At 38.8% G+C, this 24364-nt stretch overlaps 1 protein-coding gene across 3 annotated transcripts; it reads left to right on the forward strand.

Moving 5' to 3' along the window:
• On the forward strand, nt 1–24276 carry LOC106882159 (lymphoid-specific helicase). 3 transcript variants are annotated; one of them, XM_089364087.1, is made up of 22 exons: nt 1–181; nt 3646–3899; nt 4795–4925; nt 6472–6600; nt 7127–7315; nt 8071–8125; nt 9111–9166; nt 9900–10016; nt 11116–11247; nt 11564–11746; nt 12781–13004; nt 13159–13284; nt 14447–14549; nt 14653–14811; nt 15609–15688; nt 16341–16560; nt 16654–16773; nt 18140–18256; nt 19527–19686; nt 22312–22512; nt 23635–23792; nt 23933–24276. In XM_089364087.1, coding segments are annotated over exons 1-21 (2892 nt in total). In that variant the 5' UTR covers nt 1–179; the 3' UTR covers nt 23769–23792; nt 23933–24276. The 3 variants fall into 3 exon arrangements, 2 of the variants coding, with proteins under 2 accessions (XP_089220213.1, XP_014788217.2); XR_016244561.1 differs by having other exon boundaries at nt 18140–18678; nt 18770–19686; nt 23635–24276; XM_014932731.3 differs by having other exon boundaries at nt 23635–24276.
• Nucleotides 24277–24364: the final 88 nt, after the last annotated feature.

A 24364-nucleotide genomic window follows, 5' to 3' on the forward strand; every position in this document is an offset into this window, starting at 1 on the left:
AGGTCCCAGCGATTTGGCGCGAAAATCTAGCGTGCCTTTTCATGTTGTCATTGATGTGTTGTGTTTGCGTGGGCTGAGAGGCAACAGTCATTAATACAAATACGTTCACCCAGATATTTGTGTTTAACAATTTAGAAGTATTTATTTATCGGTGATATTAATGAAGTTCGACTGAAATAATGTAAGTGTATTTTTTTTCTCTATGAATTTTACGAAGCTATCTTGCATGTATTTTTTCCCCACGAGCGAACCGTCGTTATGAAATATGTATATATATATATATATATATATATATATATATTATATAATCATACACACGTGTGCATATATGTATATATGCGTAGAAATGTATGTTAATTTTGTTTGTATATATGCTATAATTAGAATGTAAGGAATGTAGATAGTTTTTAATGTGTGTATATGTATGTGTGTGTGTATATATATATATATATATATATATATATATAGTTTTAGCAATAAGAACCAAGTTTCATGAATTCATCAATGAAAATCCACTGTCACATTTAGAAAAATTAATAATTAAAAGCACAATAAATGAGTATAATATAATACAAAGTAAATATCATAAGATAAAGATAATAATAATAATAATATATATATGTATAATATTCACACATAACCATAACTACATGAGAAAAAGGATGTAGGGGAAAGTAGATAATATCTATCTTTCTTTCTATCTTCTGTGATGTTTCGTCCCAAGTCGATCAAAATCTAGTCAAAGCCTTCCATCTTTAGCCATCATTCTGGGGTTTTTTTCTCTGCTGTCCACTGTTTTTCTCCCTTCTCGTTCAGAAAGGTACGGCTCCCTATAATATTATTTAGAGGTGTAAATGCATTTTGAAATGTCAGATATGTATAGGCGCCTATCTATTCTGTGTTTTAAAGGCGTTCTAACCGTGACCATCTCGTCGTTTTAAAACATTTCAAACGAGATTATCCGAAAAATAAAAAATGTTCCAAATGTCACCATCCAGTCTTTTTAGCACGATCCAATTATGACCATCTTGTTTTATTTAAGCCTAAATCTCCCTCGTGTCACATCCTATCATATAAAAAGACACGTTGGCTAATGTAACTTGTGGTACGCTGCCTGAAACCTATATAAAAATGCAGAAGTTCGTGGGTGGAGTTAAGAATGCAAGAATACATTCTTCGTTGATACTTAAATTTCTTGTTAATTTAAGGTTAGGGTTTTAGGGTTTGGGTTAGGGAATTTCGTCCCTAACTCTAACACCCTAGTGAATATCGTTCGGGTGTTAATCTGAAAAATTACCTTTAATTCATGAACAAATTGTGTTACAGTCGTTATTTTAATTAAGATGCAAATGATACATTTCAAAGTAATATGATTGCCTGAAAAATAAATGGGATGGTCGTGGGTAGAGTGCCCTTGATCACATGTCTGCTGGATCAGACCTAACATGAACTGGGGCGAAACAACAATTGGAATCGGTTTCAGCTCAGTTAACGAGCGATCCCGAAATGTCAGGGGTTATCAAAATTAGGTTAATTTAAAAAATCGGATCTTGTGAATTTTCCAAAAGTCTCTCCCTGCCCCCCCCCCCCCGGGTTTATTTACACAATTTTTTTTTTCTACACGATTGTTAACACCCTGCAGGCTGTTTATTTTTTTTGGCGGAGACGGACTATATGTAATCTGAACACAGAAAAGTGGACCTTATAAATGATGATGATCATAATTTTAGGATATGATCCATCAGGATCATAATTTTAGGATGTTTCACCCCTCATCATGGTCATCACCATCACATTGCATCATATTTCAGTGGTCAGTACAGTCATCATCATGCTGTTTCACATATCTTTGTCATCTCTTCATTGTTACCATTGTCATCATCATCATCATCATCATCTTCAGGTTGCATCGTAAATTTTTTCAATGGTTAACATTTACCATCAACATCATCACTTTCTCTAAGTTACATCCTGTATACGTTGCGGTTTGACACCCCACCATCATCATCGTCACCACCACCCTCATCATCAATATCATCCTCGTCACCACCCCTTTTTATCATCATCATCATCATCGTCATCTTAATCACCATTATTACCATCATATGTTTCGGTTACATCATGGATATTTCAATCATTATCTATTTAAGTTGCATCATAGCAGTTTCAGAGATCACCTAACCATCATCATCATTTTTAAGTTGCATCATGGATATTTCTTCTGATTGACAAACCTCCCCCATTAAATTTCACCACCACCACCATGTCTTTAAGGTTATAATAGACATATTTCACTGATCAACAACACTGCCATCATCATCATCATTTCTTAAGGTTACATCATGGCTATTTCACTCATTGGCATTACTACTTTTATCATCATCGTTATCATGATCATTAATTTGCATCATAGATACTTCAGTGACCAACATAGTCATCATCATCATCATCATCATCATCATAGTTACATCATGGTTATTTCACTCATCATCACCACAAGTCATCATCATTGTCATCATCATGTCTTAAGGTTACAACATTTTTTACAGATCAACATAACCATCATCATAAACATAACTATTATTATTATCATCATCTCTTTATGTCACATCATGTCTGTTTCACTCGTTAACATCATTACCATCATCATCCATTTGTTACATCATGAATATTTGCGCAGGAGTGGCTGTGTGGTAAGTAGCTTGCTTACCAACCACATGGTTCTGGGTTCAGTCCCACTGTGTGGCACCTTGGGCAAGTGTCTTCTACTATAGCCTTGGGCTGACCAAAGCGTTGTGAGTGGATTTGGTAGACGGAAACTGAAAGAAGCCTGTCGTATATATATATATATATATATGTGTTTGTCCCCCTAGCATTGCTTGACAACCAATGCTGGTGTGTTTATGTCCCCGTAACTTAGCGGTTCGGCAAGAAGAGGCCGATAAAATAAGTACTAGGCTTACAAAGAATAAGTCCTGGGGTCGATTTGCTCGACTAAAGGCGGTGCCCCAGCATGGCCACAGTCAAATGACTGAAACAAGTAAAAGAGTAACCCCCCCCCCCCCCCACTGTCGCTGCTATTACCACGACCACCACTCTGATTTACATCATAAGTATTTCAGTAGTAATTACTATCGTACACACAGAAGTTCCACTATAGTTGTTTCACTAATCAATACCACCATATATAATTTAGCTTACATCATAATTATTTCAGTAGCCATCACCATCTTTATTGTCATTGAATATTCTTTGCTTGGATGTAGTTATCATCATCATCATCATCGTTTAACGTCCGCTTTCCATGCTAGCATGGGTTGGACGATTTGACTGAGGACTGGTGAAACCGGATGACAACACCAGGCTCCAATCTAATTTGGCAGAGTTTCTACAGCTGGGTGCTTTTACGTGCCACCCGCACGAAGGCCAGTCAGGCGGTACTGGCAACGGCCACGCTCAAAATGGTGTCTTTTATGTGCCACCCGCACAAGAGCCAGCCCAGGGGCACTGGCAACGATCTTGCTCGAATCTAAATTAAATCTCCATAGGTTTTGTTGCTGCTGTAATTTTCTAATTTTGCTGGTGTGTATATTGTATATATATATGCGTCGATAAGTTTAAATGTTTTTGTTATGTTCATTACAGGCCCAACATTAGCCAACCAGTAAGCATGATGCACCCATCACCTGCAGCATCGACTGAAGAAGAGGATGTTGGCAAGGGAACTAACATCCCTGCAGAGGCTGTCACTGAAGTCAAAATACGTCTCGAAGAAAAAGAAGACGACGGAAGTGGTGGTGGTCATATAGCGATGGAGAAAAAGAGTGTTTCACCATCCAAGCCTCTTAATGTTGCTGTGGAACCATCAGAAGATGCTCACATGTCTTTGAAACTAAATGGCAAGTGGGTTTTTTTTGGTTTTGTGTCATTTACGTTTAGAAGCTTGCTTTGCAACCAAGTGTTCTTGGGTTCAGTCCCACTGCAACATCTTGGGCAAGTGTCTTCTACTATAGCTCTGGGCCAACCAGTGCTTTGTGAGTGAATCTAGTTGGTGGAAGCCAATCACATGTTCATGCGTGTGTGTATGTCTATACATACATGCATGTGTGTATGTATATGTATATATATGTCTCTTTATGTCTCTGTTTTTCACCCTCCCCCACCTCTTGACAACTTGTGTTGGTTTGTTTACATCCCTGCAACATAGTAGTTTGGCAAAAGAGACTGATAAGATACATACCAGACTTTAAATGACAATTACTGGCAACAATTTATTTCAATGAAATCCTTCAAGGTGGTGCTCCAGCATGGTCACAGTCTAAACCAAGACTGACTTAAAATAGTTGTTGTAGCCCTAGGTTAGACTTGATTGAGCAGATCTTCAGTTGTGACCAACCTGTCCCCTTTACAAAACCATCCTGCCCACGTAATGACTAGGTTTCTTCTTATTCCAGTGACCCTGCCAGCTTCTGAATCACTCTTATGGTTTCACAGGAGCCTGATGTGCTAGAGACCTGTGCCAAGCTCCCTATGTCAGCTTTGTCATAGTTTCTATGGCTGGATGCCTTTCCTAACCCCAACTATTTCACATAATGTACTAGGCAGGGCTGTGGAGTCGGAAACTATTATGGGGTAGCTGGAGTCAGAGTCAGTGAAGATACAAATTAGTGAGCTGGCTACACTTCTGGCAGAGGGCAGGGTTCATACAGCAGACGTCCCTAGTTTTGTTTTTGCTGTTGTTGTCATTCTTCTCTGTGTTGCTTCAATTTGTCTTTTTTTTTACATTAATTGAAGGAACTCCTGACTGTGATAACGATAACACATCCAACAGTATTGAAGATAAAATTTCGCCAAAGAAAGAAACTAAATGTCCTTTGACTGATGGAAGTGATATGTCATCTGAAAAAAATCCCCAAGAAGAAACGGTGAGTTTTAAATGTTCTTCATTATTTCTGCCTCAGTAATTTCAATGGCTGGATACATTGATAATCATTATCTTCATCATTTAACATCCACTTTTCTGTGCACACTTGAGTTGGGCAGGATTTGTCGAGATGAATTTTCTATGGCTGGATGTTCTTCCTGTTGCCAACCCTCAGCTGTTTCCAGTCGAGGAGGTAATATTTCCTTTTGGTCGAGCACGTTTTTCATGAAAGATAGGAAATGAAAACCACTGCTTGCACGACAGTGACACTTGTTTACAGTTGTCGTGCAAATGTTGTTGGAAAATTCAGACGGTTGCAACATGGATTTGATTCTTGACCACAATGAGTTTATTTTCTTATCTACTATCTTTTGGAAAGTCATGTAAAGTTACATATGGTCAGTACCTTCCTCAAGACTCCAGAACCCAGAGTCTCTTACGTAGCTTGTGACTGTGTAGTTGGGTTTGTTTCAAAACCACATGTTTAAGGGTTCAATTCCACTTCGTTTTCAACAATAGCCCCAGATTGACCAAAGTGGATTTGATAGACAGAAACTGTAAGAAACCCATTATTTATGTGTGTGTGTGTGTGTGTGTGTATATATATATATAAATATTTCTAAGTCTCTCTAAAGGAGACTACGGCAGCGGTACTGGATATTAATAGTTATCACCAAGCCAACATGGCAGTCCAAAAAATAGGACGAATGCTGCCGTTGATTAGCTCCAAGAGGCCATCGCCTCTAGCTAGCTATGTGACACCCGAACCTGTGTCCATTATAATCTTCGAGCAGGCGAGGTCAGTCGCTTCCCTTTTGCTGGCCTGACATCTACAGACTAGTTTCGGGGTGTTGCCACTTATCAATGTAGGGCAGCTGAACCCAGCAGGCGTCGCTACTGACCGTCTGTACGGAGGATTATTTACCTAAATTCAGTGGAATACAGTCCACACTGTAAAGTGGTTGGCATTTGGAAGAGCATCCAGCAGTAAAATTCATGCCAAAACTAACCTTGCCTGTGCTAGTGCCACATAAAACGCACTGAGTCAGCTCTGCAGAGAGGTTGGTGTTAAGGATGGGCATCCAACTGTAAAATCCTGCCTGGGGTAGTCTTCTAACTGGCTGACTTCTGTCAACTGTCCTACCTGTACATGCATGAACGTTGGACGAGTAGCCCATTCCGCTCAAAAGGTCCCTGAATAAGGGTTGCCTAAGGATGTTGAATGAAATGCCCATGTTTCCAGAGGTGAATTGTTCAAGACCCAAACAATTCCTCTCAACACATGACAATGATGCTCCCCCACTACTTCTGCTCGTGATCAGAGATGCACATATCATGAACCACCAAGGGACATGCTCAACTGGTTATGGTCAAGCAAATCTGTGGTCCTGAGCAGAATATTTGCTGTAGCCCATCTTTTTATATAAGACAAAACAATGTAGATGATAACACTTCCAATCAATTAAGATCAGAAGCCATGAGAGCCACTGCCTGGTACTGCATTATTATTATTATTATTATTATTATTATCGTCATCATCATTATAGGTGAAAGAGACTGTGACCAAAGAGACAAACACATCAGTGATGATAACTGCTGACATGATGAAGGAAGAACAGCTACTGCAGCAGGATTCAATTGAAGCAGAGCAGAAGCTGAAGGAAGAACAGGAAGAGGTGAGTGGCATTGTTGTCCATTGTGACATTGCATTGAGCATGGTGTATCAGTTCACTAATACATCGTTGTAGTAAATCAGTGTGATTATGAAACCAAACGGAATCCATCATGTGTGAGTGTGTGTAGATGAATACGTGATTTATATTTGTGTGTGTGTGTGTGTGTGCATGTTTATCTATGAGTGTATATGTATGAATATGTGTGTACAGAAGACCAGCAAATCTTCAGTCATTGTCATTCCTTCACCTTGTGAAAATAAACACCATACTCTATGTATTGATTGCTGCTTCAGTTAAGGCTTGGTTGTCTCTTATGTATATTTATACATAAAACACACATGAATATTGATATATATATGTCCAACCCATGCTAGCATGGAAGGCGGACGTTAAACGACGATGATGATGATATATATATATATATATATATATATACATTCACACACGTGTGTTTGGTGGAGAAAGAAATAGATTCTGTTGCAATTGTGTGGCCAAAAACAACTTTCAAAATATGATTCTCTTTTAGTGCTGGAGTCAAATGAATGAGATGGCTCGGAAGGTGAGGTACCAGCGTTTACAGATTCTCCTGGACAAAAGCAACGCTTACACTCAGTATCTCTTGGGGCGCATCAAGAAACAAGAGAAGGAAGAGGAACACAGAAGAAAGATGGTGGCCAAGTTGATTCAGAAACGCCACAGAGAGAAGGCTCAACGGGTAAGAGACCGTTCATTTTAGGTGCAGTCAGGTCTATATTTTATATTCAGCAAGGGTAATTAAAATCCTATTATATAAATTAACTTGACGTGGATTCCTTGTTAGAACAGTAGATGCTGTGTTATTAGTCTCGAGAGATCCTCTCATATTAGTTCTTGGTGTATAAAAGCACACACACATAACACAAAAGTCTGTATATTTGTGGTAAGAAGCTTGCTTCCCAACCACATGGTTCTGGGTTCAGTCCCACTGCATAGTGTTTTGGGCAAGTCTTCTACTATAACCTCAAGGCTGACCAAAGCCTTGTGAGTGGATTTGGTAAACTGAAAGAAGCACATCTGCAGGTTTATGTGGTGTGGCTGGGAGGGCAGTTGGGGGTCATATAAGCAGTCGTTAACCACATGAGATATCAAATAACTAATTTTAATTAAAACTTAACCAGAGCAGCTACCTTGAGCAGTTGAGATGCTTTTAATCTTCCTACTTAAAATATGATATTTTTGTAGGTTATGGCTAAAATTCAAAAACTTACTTGCTCTATATAGTGAGTGAGTACTCAGGCTGGTACACTTTTTTTGTTTTTATTTTGTTTTCTGTAGAATTTCAGGCTGTTACCCTTTTTTTTATTATTTTATTTTCTATAGAATTTCAGGCTGGTACTTTTTTTTTTTTTTTTTTTTGTTTTCTGTAGAATTCAGGCCGGTACTCTTTTTTTGGTTTTCTGTAGAATCTCAAACTTGTTCCCTTTTTTGCAGGTGAATGGTCCTAATGCTAAGGAATCAGAGGAAGAAAGTGAAGTCAACGAAAATGGTAAGAACATATATATATATTTTTGTTTTAAATTGAATAAATTTGTCAGAGAAGAGGTTGTAAGGCCCCTGATGTTTGCAGGTCATCCCAGACTGATGTGGTTAGTACTACAGCCTGAACACCATCTTTTACTTGTTTCAATCTTTACATGGCACTCATGCTGGGCACCAACATCATCGTTTAGCACCCATCCTCCATGCATGCATGGGTTGGACAGTTCACAGGGGCTGGCCAGGTTGAAAAACTACCCTAGGCTTACTGTGTCTGTTTTGGCAGGGTTTTTATGGCTAGATGTCCTTGCTAACAGCAACCACTCTGTGGAGTGGACTCGGTGCTTTTTATGTGACACTAGCATAGGCGAGGATAGTTTTGGCATGGTTTTGACAGCTGTATGCCCTTCCCTCTACAGTGTTTTTTTTTTGCGTAGCATCTAGAAGATTTTTAGTCAAATAAATCATTTCCAGTACTTATGCTATTGGCTACCTCAAGAGAGTCATTTTCGATAGCGCCAATGTAGGTAAGGGAAGTCGGCAAAATGAAGAGTCCACGTCCCCGATCTTTAAAATATAATTATTTGCACATTGCAATGCTTGAAGCAAATTAGAGAACTTCAAATACGCAAACTGATAATTGCAGGCATATTAAGAAGTTTACTTGGTTCCATGTTCAGTTTACTGTGTGATATCTTGGCCATGTATTTTCTGCTATAGCCCTGGACCGTCCAAAGCCTTGGGAATAGATTTAGTAAGGAGAAATTGTATGGAAGCCCATTTTGTGTGTGTGTGTAAATGCTAAAGTGTTACACTATCAACTTCGGAATGGTAATTGTTAATTTAAACTGATTTAAAGTAAATGAATGTAGTTCAGTATCATTTCTCCCTCAGGATTTGAACTTGTGAATAGACCAGACTTTTGTCTAATAACTATCGTTACTAATCACTGTACCAACATGATATTGTATCAGCTTTTACTTTCTTGTTTCTAGACACCAATTCTACATCTGCAAAGAAAAGGTTGGCTGGTAGTCCAGATCAGAACAAAGTAAGTATGGTTGCTTTGCATTTGTTTTCCTTCTCCAAATTAGTTTTAAGTGTTTTGCCTATTATGTTCAGCATATCACCTCTTGTTGATCCAATTTCATGCCATTATTTTATTATTTCCTTTATTTCATTTCGACAAGAGAATCGTAGACACTCTATTTCAGAAAGTTTGGAAAACAACAATGATATATCTGTCTCTCTCTCTCTCTCTCTCTGTATCTCTATGTAGCATTGAGGTAGATTTTCTACAACTGAATACCCTTTCTGTTGCCAAACCTCCCCCGTTTCCATTGTGTGGTAATATTTTTGCCATGGCCAGACATGTTTTTACAGAAGATTGTAAACAAAAGACACCACTTGTATATAATGGCAACATTAGTTTACACACAATGTCAAGACAAGGTGGCAAACATATATGTATACAATAGGCTTCTTTCAGTTTCCATGAAATCTATTCACAAGGTTTTTTATTGGCTTCCAAGAAGATATTAGCTCAAGGTGCCATGCATTGGAACTGAACCCAAAACCACATGGTTAGGAAATGAACTTCATAACTATGCCACCATTGAAAGGGTTACCTTTATCTTCTCAAGTATGAGGGTCTACTCAGACTCTAGTCATATCCTATTAACATTGCATCTACTCTTCTTTTTTTTTTTTTTTTTTTTTTTTCACACTTTATTCTTAATATTCATATTCTTCTTTACCTTTTTTTCCCCCTTTCTTTCCTGCAGGATGCCAAAAGACCCAAATTATCTGACACTGCGGAGTCTTGTAGCAGTGATGCCACTATCGACCAAGTTATCAAAACTGAAGATGAGACTACAGATGATATTTCAAAGATGAACGTGGTGAGTTTGTTGTGCGTGCTTTCTTTTCCCTTTATATATAATATGAAAAAAAACAGACGTTAAATGATGATTAAAAATGATTATATAAAAGGTGCTGGAGCGATGTGCAGTAGTAAGAAGCTTGCTTCCCAACCACATGGTTCCAAGCTCAGTCCCACTGCGTGGCCCCTTAGGCAAGCGTCTTCTGCTATGGCCTCAGGCTGACTAAAGCCTTGTGGGTGGAGTTTGTAATTAGATACACACAGAAACTGAAAGAACCCTGTTGTGTGTGTGTATATATATATATATATATATAGATGGAATTTACAGAAAAAGAAAAAGACGAAGACAGGTGTATAACCAACAAGCTGGTGTATTAGTTTGATACTTTGGAAGGTGAGAAAGTCTTTTACATTTCGAGCCTACACTCTTCGACAGGAAGGAACATGAGGAAATAAACAGAGAGAGAATGTGGATTATTGAAGTGGTTAGTCACAGTTTAAAACCAAAAGGCACAAGTACAATTGTGACTAAAGTGACTAAGGGTGCAAGTGAGCACCATCATTACTAGAAATAAGAGTCAAAGCAACTCTTAGCTGTGGGTAAAGCTCTGTCTATTGGCTAACAAGAGAGACAGCCTCTGTACAGCAAGCGTCAGATCACCAGTGATTTCACATAGAATAACTCCGCATCAGTGATGCTACATGTGTGTCTGTGTCCATGTTTGTTCCCCCTCACTGTACTTGGCAACTGGTGTTGGTGTATTTACATCCCCCATAACCTAGCAGTTCAGCAAAAGATATTGATAAAGTACCAAGCTTTAAAAAAAGTACTGGGGTCTATTCATCTGAATAGAAATTCTTCAAGGCAGGTCAATTTGAGATGGTGAATGACAACAAATGGACTTTGACAAAGCTAGCTGATTTACTGATTGATTGACCAAAAATTAGTCAAAAAATAGATTACTTGATTGAGCAGTGAAGCAAAACTTGCTTCAGCTCTGTCTGTGCAGAAACAGAGCCGGTGCATATGTTTATTATTGGCGTAATGACCTATCCAAAATATAACTAAATTATTTATTTTATTTATTTCTGTCTCATTTGCAATCTGTTTTGGTCAGTTATTGAATGAAGAAGATATAGCATTAGCAGAGCGGACCTTCAATGGACAACTGCTGCCACTGAACCAGCCAAAACTACTTGTGGGTGGTGTGCTCCGACCCTATCAAATGGATGGATACAATTGGCTTAAGGTGACTATTTACTATTATTACCATTATCATCATCATCATTGTTTCTTTCAATTAATTTCAAATATAACAAAGAATTTAGTAAAAGAACTTCGTTATCATTTATCTAATGTTAGGAACATAAATTGTGACTAAGCTTTGGTGGAAGATTTTAATTCAAAACTTATGAAAACAAGACACTTGTACTACAGAGCCAGAGGTAGTTTCAGCTGGGTTCATATTGAAAGGGTTAATGTGTCCATGTGCAGAGAAGCATAAAGTATTATTCTTTGTTGAATTTTTATAAATGTAATTGCAAACAAGTTTTCTTTCTCCACAGATGTTGTATGAGAATGGTGTAAATGGTATATTGGCTGATGAAATGGGCCTTGGTAAAACCATCCAGTGTATAGCCTTGGTGTGTCACCTTGTATCAATGGGGGTCTCAGGACCTTATCTGGTTTGTGCTCCTCTCTCCACACTACCAAACTGGGTGTCTGAATTCAAGCAATTTGCACCTCAGGTTTGTAATAATTCTTCATTTTCTTTTTCTTCTTGTGTCTTGTCCTTTGAGTGTGAGTGTTGTTTTAACAATCCACTTATCCATGCTAATATGTGTTGGATGGAATTTGTGTCAGATATTCTGCTACTGGATACCTTTCCTGTCACTAACCCTCACCTGTTTCTTTGTAAGCTAATATTTCCTTATGGGCAGAGATGTTCTTGCAGAAAATTGGAAATGATTGACACTGCTTCTGTGACACTGACAACCATTGCACAATTATCATGTGATGTCAATACAAGGAGACACGTATTGAAGTTAGTGGAATCATTTAATCCCCCCTCCTCTCAAACTTGCTGGTCCTGTGGTCATCTCAGTATTATTTAAGTTTAATTAGTCCACATTACTCCATAAAGAACACAGGGCCGGTTTCTGTAGTATTTTTTTCCTGGATGAGATGTCAGTTTGTTGTACGATTACTTATTTTCATCAGCTCGTAGACTGGAGTGGATGTGAAATGAAGTGTTTTGCTCAAGAACACAGTGCATTGCCTGGTCCAGGAATTGAAATCATGATCTTATGATAATGAGTCCAACACCCAAAATTACTAAGCCATGTGCCTCCATTATTATTATTATTATTATTATCCTCATTATTATTATCATTAAGGCAGCAAGCTGGCCGAATCGTTAGCATGCCGGGTGAAATAATTAGTGGTATTTTGTCTGCTGTGTTGGATGGATATGTGTCCTCATCTCTAAAATATAGAACAGCACTGCTAATGATGTATACTTGTGTGTATGTTCATTTTTGCGCTTGTCTCAACTCTGCTTGACAACTGGTGTTGGTTTGTTTATGCCCCTGTTCAGCAAAAAGATAGAATAAGTACCAGACTTGGGGGGGGGGGGAAAGAACCAAGTATTAGGATTGATTTGATTGACTTAACTCTTCGAGTTGGTGCCCCAGCATGGTCAGTCCACAGTCCAAGGATTGAAATAAATAATTATTGAAATGACCTGTCTTACCTTGAACTGTTTTAATCTTTGTCCTTACAGATCCCTGTAGTATTGTATCATGGAGATCGTGCCACGAGGTCAGCATTGCGCCAGAAACTCCTCACTGAGAAAAAACTCGATGAGAACACTTACATTCTGCCGGTCGTCGTTACATCGTACCAAATCATTATGAATGACCGTAAACTGCTGTCGCACATAAACTGGAAGTATTTGATTATTGATGAAGGCCAGCGCATTAAGAACACACACTGTCGTCTGATTAGGTGAGTACTGCCCTTGGGTATATATATATATATATGTCAGTAGAGGTGCATCTGGCTGAGGTGAATCCAGCTCAGCAAATTCCATCTGACCCATGTGAGCATAGAAAATTCGATTTTAAAAGATGATGATGATGATGTTTCTTGTTGCTTTCAGTGAGCTGCGTTTATACAACACAACACATCGGTTGCTGTTGACTGGGACACCTCTGCAAAACTGTCTGTCAGAACTTTGGTCACTCCTCAACTTCCTTCTACCTGAGCTGTTTGATGATTTGAGAAGGTAAAGTATTCCCTCTTGATTGCTACGACACCTTCGTCATCACAGTCTGCTGCTGATGATGATGACGATGATGATGTATGTAGTCAGTTGACTACATGTTTATCCATACAACTCTTGCAGAATGTATGAAACAGAACCATTAAAGTAACACCTGAAACAAACAACAGAAGCAAAACAGATGTAACAGAGAAATACTCTTCTGCATTCCTAAAATGCAATGCTGCATGCATATGAGCACAGGTGTGCACCTGGTGTTGCAGCAAAGTCTTTGGTGAGAAGTTTGCTTCCCAGCCTCATGGTACTGGGTTATAGTCTCACTGTATGGCACCTTGGGTGGGTGTCAGTCCTGGGCTGACCAATATCTTGTGGGTGAATGTGGTAGATGGAAATTGAAAGAAGCCTGATGTACATGCAAGGCAAGTGCTGAAAAGTTTCTGGCTTTGGGTAAAAGAAAATGCTGAGAGGATCAGTTAATTCTGGTTTTATTCAACATATTTCCGTTTTAGAGTGACGTACTTATTGCAGCAGTCCTTCAGTTTTTCTAAGCCCTGTGAAAGAAGTTGGAAGTTTGGGGCCTCTAACCACACCTTTTGTGAAACCTTGAAATGGTATCACAAAAGCCGGGAACTTTTTAGACTCCCTTCCCCCCTCATATTTGTATATACATGAAGGGGTACTGGAAAGTTCCTGGCTTTGTGTAAAAGAAAATACAGGAGGATCAATTAATTATGATTTTATTCACTATATTCCTCTCTCAGATTTATACTCTTATGGCAACAGTCCTTCAGTTTTTCTAAGCCCTGTTGAAGAACTTGGACGGTTTGGCCTCCAACCAGGCATTTTGTGATACCCTTAGAGCCAAGAACTTTTCAACACACCTTGTATATGTGTGTTACTGTCCCCTTGCCATGACATCATGTGATAGTTGTAAATGAATGTCAATCATGCATGCAGTGTTCTTCACTTCAAAAATTTCTGGCTATGAGAAAATGTCATCTTGCTTGGAAGTAAGTGAAAGATGATGACAAGAAGGACATCTTGCCATAAAAAATCCACCATGACAAATTCTGTCCAACCCATGCAAGCATGGAAAAGTGGATGTTAGAAACCGACAAAACTTGAAAATCTGAATATAATGATGGTTGTATTCTTTATCCTTCAGTTTTGAATCTTGGTTTGACATCGAACGCATTGGACAAGAGAATGCTGATGAAGAAATTGTTGCCAGTGAAGAAAAGGACCACATTCTCTCAATGCTCCACCAAGTAAGTAAAATGTCTCTTCTGTTTGCCAATTTCTTTGAGTCGTTTCTAGTCCAATCCTCCAAGACACATATTTCATGTGAGAATGGTGATATTTTCTTTTCAGATTCTCATTCCTTTCATGCTGCGACGTCTCAAGTCAGACGTGGAATTGGTCATACCCCCCAAGAAAGAAGTGCTTGTTTTCTGTCCTCTTAGCAAACTTCAGCAGACTTTCTACAAAGCAACTTTGGACAATACCATTGAGGACTTGCTCTATAAAAAGGTTAGTCATCTTCATTTGTTATAGTCTGTTTGACCTTCTTTTACCTCAGTGTGACACGTGACCCCTTTTTTTTTTTAATGATTTGTTTTTAAATCAGAGAGAAGGCAGTTCTCATGAGCTTTCACAAGACCTCCAAGACTTGTGGAAAGAGAAGGAAGTAAGCTATCATCAAACTAGAAACCTGGTCTGCAGCTAGCAACAGGGTTGGCTCTGTTAACTCTTTAGCATTTAAACAGACCATATCTGGTCCCAAATATTCTACCTGATTTATGTTCAAACTAGCCAGATCTGGCCTCTCACGCCTACCCTACAATGTCATCTTAAGAATAAACAATCATAACACTGCAATCTTAAAGCTCCATGATAATGCATTATTAATTCAAAGCAATGTGAATAAATAAGCATTGCATTTGACAAAGTAATGTGAATGTTAAAGAAGATATTTTAACTATTTTTTTTTTATGTGTGCTTGGTAGTCTCATTTTCATAGAATGTGCTCAACTGTCCATGCTATGTAAGTGCAAATCCCAGCACTTTATGGATTAAGGTGTCCAGCCTGTATCATTGTATCTTATCTGATCGACATGTCTATTTATGCCATTCTGTTTCAACTTGTGTTACTAAACATCTTATTGGTCACTAATAATTTGTTTAACCACTCTATACTGGTGATTCTGCATTGACCAATCTTATACATTGTTTGTGCATATACTCTGTGTGTTGGTCAGCAAGATTTTGCTGATCTCTCAATGATCAATGTGTTAAAATAGTTCTTTGCATTTTCTTCAATTTTGCAGGAGAAGGATAAAGAGAAGATCAAGGTGAACCAGAACGGTCGTCCAGTTCGGCAATCAAATGGGAAGAAGACAGAAGAGAGGTAACATGATTATAGCTCTTGATGGCGCCCTCACAAGTTCCACTGTCACCAACATTACCATGGGCAAATTATTGCCGAGGCAATGATGGGACCTCAACTTTTTAGTAAATTAACAACCAAATCTCCTTCAAATTACATCATATTGCCATGAAAAAGAAAGAAAAAAAACACTTTGAATCGTGTAGTTCTTGAATGTACTTTGTTGAGGGAAAAGAATTAAGATGGAACAGCCATGCTGGGAATGCCTTTGATCAACTATATGGCTTCTTAGTCAAAATTATTATTATTACTATTAAGGTGGTAAGCTCGCAGAATCATCAGCACGATGGACGAAATACTTGGCAGTATTTCACCTGACACTACATTCTGAGTTCAAACTCTGCTGAAGTCAACTTTGCCTTTCATCCTTTTGGGGTTGATAAACAACACACGTAGAAAAAGATGCAACCGATTCTGTCCAGTACTTTGCTTGCAGTCATTACTCTCAAGCTGTATATGCAACTAGTTATTCTTTTTCTCAGGAGCCCAGGTCCTGGGGGTGAAGTTAGACACAGGGGCCCAAGTTTGAGAACGTTAATGGGGGATAAATAACAATTGCAACAACACCACCGCATATGAATGACATAGCATTTTTGTTTGTTTATAATATCAGGGATGACAAGTCAACTTCCCTCTCGGATTCGCGGATAAATTTGAAGATGAACAATATAATGATGATTTTAAGGAAGATATGTAATCATCCTTACCTCATAGAACATCCTCTCGACTCTAAGACTGGTGAGTTGGCGCTGGATGAAGGTCTTGTGAAGAACAGTGGTAAAATAGCTATGCTGGATTGCATGCTGCCGGTGTTAAAGAAAAATGGTCACAAGGTTAGTCACATGGTGTTTATTTAATTTGTCTGCAGGGTCTTCAACAGTAAAAACAATAGCAACAACATTTATCCCCTTCTCTCTTCTCTGCAGGTGCTGATCTTTTCTCAGTTTGTTCAAGTATTGAATATTTTGGAAGACTATTGCTACCTCAGAGATTTTGAATACTGTCGTTTGGATGGTAGCATGAACTTTGAAGAGAGGCAAGAGCAGGTAAGCTCATTTCTCTTGGTCTTTCTTTTTCTTCCCCTCCCACCTCTCTCTCTCCCAACTCAATTGTATTTGTGACATTGCCATCACCACCGCCATCATCATCATCATCATCATGACCATAATACACTGAACCACAACAGAAACGCAATTTTTTTAAAAGGCGCAGGAGTAGCTGTGTGGTAAGTAGCTTGCTTACCAACCACACGGTTCCAGGTTCATTTCCAGTGCATGGCACCTTGGGCAAGTGTCTTCTACTATAGCCTTCGGCCGACCAAAGCCTTGTGAGTGGATTTGGTAGACGGAAACTGAAAGAAGCCCGTCGTATATATGTATAAATATATATATGTGTCTGTGTTTGTCCCCCAACATCGCTTGACAACCGATGCTGGTATGTTTACGTCCCCGTAACTTAGCAGTTCGGCAAAAGAAACCAATAGAATAAGTACTAGGCTTCCAAAGAATAAGTCCTGGGGTCGATTTGCTCGACTAAAGGCGGTGCTCCAGCATGGCCGCAGTCAAATGACTGAAACAAGTAAAAGAGTAAAGAGATATGGTAAATTTTGAAAATTTATTTTGGGGATGTAAGTGTAAATGTTCCAAGGTTTATGGCTGAGACCCAAATTGCAGGTAACCTTTCAACTTTCCCCTGAAACTGGACGCCAATGCACAGCTGCACTGAAGGCTCTGGGTGGCAGTCGCAAACTACTGTCATGAAAACTGAAATGCATGTGCATCTTGTGGAAGTTATGGGTATAAAAATCAACTTGAACCATGTCCCTGGTGTTAGTAATTTGGATGCATCAGGTATGATCTGATAGCCAGCAGTGCAGAGAAACAAACTATCAGCCAAATGCAAGCAAGGTAGCCTGCCTTGGTTGTTGCAAAAGCTTGCAATGTCCATGTCAGCACGATCTTTCGCCTGCAACAGCAATACAACACCACCAACAGCACTGCAGACTATACCCACAGAGGGCGTCCCTGGCTCACCACGCCCAGGTAGGACTGTTTCATCCACCTGTGACAGCTTGCAAGGCCATTGGCACTGATCAGCAACGACATGGTATGATGCCAACTGGCCACCAACAGTCTCCATTATCCTGCTTGAGGGCCTGTCCTCACCGTCGAGCATGCCTGCAGTGACATCAACAATGGATGTTGATAGTCTTCTCTATCACTCCACTATGTCATTCCTCTCTGTCACTCCATTACAATATTTCTCTGATATGTTATGTTGATATCCTAAGACGGTCCATTCCGCTATCAGATTTGCTCTATGATACCCCATTATGACATTACCTAATGATACCCCATTGTGATGTTGCCTAATCATACCCCTTTATGATATTCCTCTATGATACCCTTTCAGATGGATTGCTTCAATAACGATAAAGAAGTCTTCCTGTTCCTGTTGAGTACCAGAGCTGGTGGTCTTGGTGTGAATTTGGTATCTGCAGACACCGTTATCATTTTTGATAGTGATTGGGTAAGTAAAGCCAACCCCATGTGTATTCTCATGGAGCTTCTGCACAGTTATTTGACATGCTAGGACCAACAGTTAAATTTTCAGAGTTAACTTGGGCTCCTAAGCACCAAAGAATGTGAAATGAAGTATCTTGCTCTGTGTGTGTGTGTGTGTGTATGTATGTATGTTTATTGATCGTCAACATCATTTAATGTCTGTTTTCCATACTTGCATGGGTTGAGCAGTTTGAAAGGTGCTGGCTAGGCAGAAAGCTGGACCAGGCTTCAGTGTCTGTTTTGGCATTTATGGTTTTTATAGGTGGATGCTCTTCCTAACACCAACCACCTCACAGATATTTATCATCATCATCATCATCATTTAACATCTATTGTTATTATCATTAAGATGGCATGCTGGGTAAAATGCTTAGTGGCATTTCATCTGTCTTTACATTCTGAATTCAAATTCTGCCAAAGTTGGCTTCGCCTTTCATCCTTTCAGGTTTGATAAAATAAGTATCAGTTGCGTACTGAGGTCGGTGTAATTGATTATCCCCCCTCCCCCAGATTTCAGGCCTTATGCCTATAATAGAAAGTATTATTATTTTACTTTCGAGCGAGATCTTGCCAGTACCTCTGGACTGGCTCTTGTGCAGGTGGCACATAAAATACACCATTTTGAGCGTGGCCGTTGCCAGTACCGCCTGACTGGCCTTCGTGCTGGTGGCACGTAAAAGCACCCACTACACTCTCCGAGTGGTTGGCGTTAGGAAGGGCATCCAGCTGTAGAAGCTCTGCCAAATCAGATTGGAGCCTGGTGTAGCCATCTGGTTTCACCAGTCCTCAGTCAAATCGTCCAACCCATGCTAGCATGGAAAGCAGACGTTAAAAGAAACGAACGATGATGATCAGAGGTCTCGGTCTTACTTGCTCTGGTTGATTCTGTGAGAGTGGACAACAACCTGTTGTCAGAAGTCTTCACAGGGTCTCTTTCCACAAACTATAAGCTTTGGTACTTGGATGTTAACTTACTCTGGAAAGCACTCAACACTCCAGCACCCATCTCAAAATCCTAGCTATATCCCCTATAGAGCAGTTTTTTGGGGCCTCCTCATATCAATTCCATTTTCTCCGACATATTTCTGAAACCCGGTTGTTAATGCTCTGAGTGTCCCTACAACTACTGGGATAACATTTACTGTCCTTATTGCACACATTCTTGCAATTTTCATCTTTTAATTAACATCATTATTACTTCTAAATTCTTGTCGTTATTTTCTTGCAACTGTCAGAATCCTCAATGTGATTTACAAGCTCAGGATAGGTGTCATCGTATTGGTCAAGTAAAACCAGTTGTAGTTTACAGGTTAGTGTCACGAAACACGATTGACCAAAGAATCGTCGAAAGAGCTACAGCCAAACGAAAACTAGAGAAGATGATTATTCACCAAGGTAGGTTGCTTTTGATCTCTTTCATTGTTGATTCACCAATGTCGTCTTTGTCATTATCGTTGTTGTATGTCTGTTTTCTATGCTGGCAAAAGTGAAGGTTTCTTTGCTGCTTAAGTCAGTTTGTATCCAGAGCTACTTCTTGCATATATCCTTGTATTCTACACACAGTAAACGATATACAGAGTGATTCAAAAGTCTCCATATATTATTTTTATAAAAACAGTTTATGAGATCCCCTGATGTGACCCCGCTTGATTTCTATCTTTGGGGGCATTTGAAAGGCATGGTGTATCACGGAAAGATAAAAGACATAAATCATTTGAAGGAACGCATCACCAACTCCCTTGCACACGTATCACCAGATGTGCTATTACGAATTCACAATGAATGGGGTAAACGCATTGCAATGTGTATTCAAAACAATGGTAACCATATAGACCCTTTTAAATAAAAGAAAAACTGTTTCTTATAAAAAAAGATAAATTGTTCCTATGTATGGTGATTTTTTAATCACCCTGTGTATGTACAATACAATATACGGCTGTATCTTAATCAATTTTGCAATAAGTAATAAATAAAAATTATTACTTGTCAACATGCAATATTTATAGATTTGTTTTCCACAATATCATTAGTTAAACAAGCAGTGTTTCATGTCGGGAAGCAATTTTTTAAGTAGGGTAATGTCTGTGTTTTTATGTAGGTTGTCCCCACCTCCTTCAAAGTTCAAACAATATATTCTGCTGTATCAGACTTTCTCTACATCCTTCTATGTCAGAAATGTTCTTTTTGTTGAACTGGTAGAAACGTTAGCACGCCGGGGGAAGTGGTTAGTGGTATTTTGTCTGCCGTTACGTTCTGAGTTCAAATTCCGCCGAGGTCGACTTTGCCTTTCATCCTTTCGGGGTCGATAAATTAAGTACCAGTTACGCAGTTACGCACTGGGGTCGATGTAATCGACTTAATCCGTTCGTCTGTTCTTGTTTGTTCCCTCTATGTTTAGCCCCTTGTGGGCAATAAAGAAATAGGTATTTCGTTTGTCTTTATGTCCTTAGTTCAAATTCCACCAAGGTGGATTTTGCCTTTCATTCTTTCAGGGTTGATAAACTGAGTACCAGTTGGGTACTGGGGTCGATGTAATTGACTTACCCCCTCCTCCAATAATTGCTGACCTTGTGCCAAAGTTCAAAGACATCATCGTCATCATTATTATTAAAGGGGGTTGACATGGCAGTATCATTAGCAAGACGGCGAGCTGGCAGAAACGTCAGCACGCCGGGCGAAATGCTTGGCGGTATTTCGTTTGTCTTTGTTGTAAGTTCAAATTCTGCCCAGGTCGACTTTGCCTTTCATCCTTTTGGGATTGTTAAATTAAGTACTAGTTGCATACTGGGATCGATCTAATCGACTGGCCCCCTCCCCGCAAAATTTCGAGCATTGTGTAGAAAAGCATTACCATGTCAACAAAATGCTTAGCAGCGTTTTGTCTGTCTTTACGTTCTGAGTTCAAATGCTGCCAGTGCCAGCTTTGCCTTTCATCCTTTTGGGGTCGATAAATTATCAGTTGTGTACTCGGGTTGATGTAATCGATTAGCTCTGTCTCTTAAAATTTTGGGCCTTGTGCCTAGAGTACAAAGAATTATTGTTAGTATTACAAAGGTCTGACGGTTGAGAGAATCGTTTGAATGACTTTCTTCCCACTCCTTACACATTCTCAGTTGAAATCCTGCTGGGGCCAACTTCAACTGGTATCCTTTCAATGTTGATAAAACTGAAGTACAAGTCAAATACTGGGGTTGACTAAATTTTCACCCAAATTTCTGGCTTTTTGCTTCTGTTAGGAATGTTGTTTGTTATTATTAGAATGAACTTTTTTTTTAATACACATTTGAATAGGGATATTTTACCTGAAATATTGGGAATAATTAAATATTCCTAAGGTATATTTCAGTATATATATACTATTTTACTTATTTCAGTCATTTGACTGTGGCCATGCTGGAACACCGCCTTTAGTTGAGCAGATCGACCCCAAGACTTATTCTTTCTAAGCTTAGTACTTATTCTATCGGTCTCTTTTGCTGAACTGCTAAGTTATGGGGACGTAAACACACCAGCATTGGTTGTCAAGCGATGTTGGGGGCGGGGGGGAACAAACACACATACATATATATATATATATATATATATATATATACAAGAATAAGGGCAGGGAATCGTCAATTAATAATAGAATTAATAATTAACAATTTTGCCAAGTAGTTCAGTATGAAAAAACCTTTATCGGTAAAACCATTTATCATCATAAATATACAGGGATTAGCATTGAGTTGCTTCTCCATATATATACATACAACGGGCTTCTTTCAGTTTCCATCTACCAAATCCACTCACAAGGCCTTGGTCGGCCTGAGGCTATAGTAGAAGACACTTGCCCAAGGTAGCACGTAGTGGGACTGAACCCGGAACCATGTGGTTGGTAAGCAAGCCTCTTACCACATAGCCACTCCTGTGCCTACATACATATATATATATATATATTAATTAGTGTTATTATTGATATTAAATGTTTGATTGGCATGAATAGTATACTTAGCATATTTGTTTTCTGTTATTATATTTTAGGGAAATTTAAGAGTGGTATAAAGAATTTCAGCACCAGTTTATCAGCAATTAGTCCCCAAGAGTTAAAAGAACTTCTCCAGTCTTCAGAACATGAAGAAATCTATGAAGGAAAGAACAGTTCGAGTGTGATCAGTAAAGCAGATCTACAGAAGCTATTAGACCGATCGGACTTCCTTGACAAACTTCCACAGAAGAAGACAGGTTTGTTGTTTGTCGCTCTTCACATTCATTCTGATTATTATGATGACAGTGATGCTGTTTAACTCCAGGTCTTTACTAATCCAGTAGACCTATGATCAAACACTGTGGAGGCGCAATGGACCAGTGGTTAGGGCAGCGAACTCGCGGCGATAGGATCGCGGTTTCAATTCCCAGACCGGGCGTTGTGAGTGTTTATTGAGCGAAAACACCTAAAGCGCCACAAGGCTCCGGCAGGGGATGGTGACGAACCCTGCTGTACTCTTTCACCACAACTTTCTCTCACTCTTACTTCCTGTTTCTGTTGTGCCTGTAATTCAAAGGGTCAGCCTTTTCACACTGTGTCACGCTGAATATCCCCGAGAACTACGTTATGGGTACACGTGTCTGTGGAGTGCTCAGCCACTTGCACGTTAATTTCACGAGCAGGCTGTTCCGTTGATCGGATCAACTGGAACCCTCGACGTCGTAAGCGACGGAGTGCCAACAACATGATCAAACTCTAATCCTAATCACTAGGATTTACTTTTTAGACATGGTGTGTGTGTATCTAGAATTTCATTAAACATTGTCTATTCTCTTTTGAAGGATTTAGCTGCTGTTTCTAGGGAGTTTGGTGACCATAGAAAAGCTCTTTTGTGTGTGTTTTGTCGATGGGGTTAGCATTGCCCATAATGGTAATCTGGAGAATGTGTGTCTTTGATGTTGATACTTTATATAATCATACACAGTGTGTTATATAGAATGGGTGGTTATGGTTGTAATGGATTTGATCATAAGTTCAATCAAGTCTAACCTGCAGCTAAATAACCTGGGGCTTACCAAGTTGATTACAGGTTCTGCATGCTAGAAGTTTATATTGTAGTTTACAGATGATTATTATTATTTTTGTACATTGAGTTCAAATTCTGCCAAGGTTGACTTTCTCTTCATCCTTTTGTAGTCGATAAAATAAGTACCAGTTATTCATTGGGGTTCGATGTCATCAATTTACTCAATGCTCTATTGATTTTCTAGTGTTTGTTCTTAACACATCTCTTGTCACTGTTGATTTATCTGTGTTATTTCTTTAATTTAATCTAATTTAAATCTTTAAAAAGTATTAAATTTCTCTTCTTTTTTCAGGCCACAAGAAACCAAATGAAACCTGCAAAGAAGTAGCTGGAGTCTTTAAAGTTATTGAAACTGAAGAGAATTCTTCTAATTTATCCAATATTATTGACTTAAAGAACAAAGTATTAGACACAGAAGTTTGTTAATAATTCAATCAAAAACACACAAAGGTGAGAAGATTAACCTTTAGCATGCTTAAAGACATCATTGTGCCCATACGAGTTTTCTCCTTTGTAGCTGTATGTGTGCTATCACTTTGAGAGGGGAGTACACTCACACAATGACATGCTGCATCTACAGCATGCTAAAGGTTAAATTCAATTTTTTATAAATAATTCACCAAATCATTTGTCGTTTGTCATTTCCTGCTATTCTCAGTCTTTATCATCTTTTTTCGTAAACCAAAAAAAAAAACAAAAAAAAAAAACCCATCCATATGATACTATTTGGAGACCAATTAAGTGTCATGACATATCACTTCAATCTCTTTTCTGACGTTAATCATTGAAATAACTCTCGTTTTTATCCTTCTCGTGGTTTAATTATCAAATTAATTAAGAACCATTAATCAGTTAATCTTAGCTTCCAAATTTCTCACACCTGCAACACATCTGTATCAATGTATAAATTATATAAATAAAATTTTTAATTCATGACATTTGTTATGGTTTTTTTTTTTCTTTCTTTTTCCTTGTTTTTATTCTCTGCTGCATACCTTCATCATCATCATCATCATCGTTTA

This window comes from Octopus bimaculoides, chromosome 16 (assembly GCF_046866305.1).
Source record: "Octopus bimaculoides isolate indiv1 chromosome 16, ASM4686630v1, whole genome shotgun sequence".
NCBI classification, from domain to species: Eukaryota; Metazoa; Mollusca; class Cephalopoda; order Octopoda; family Octopodidae; genus Octopus; species Octopus bimaculoides.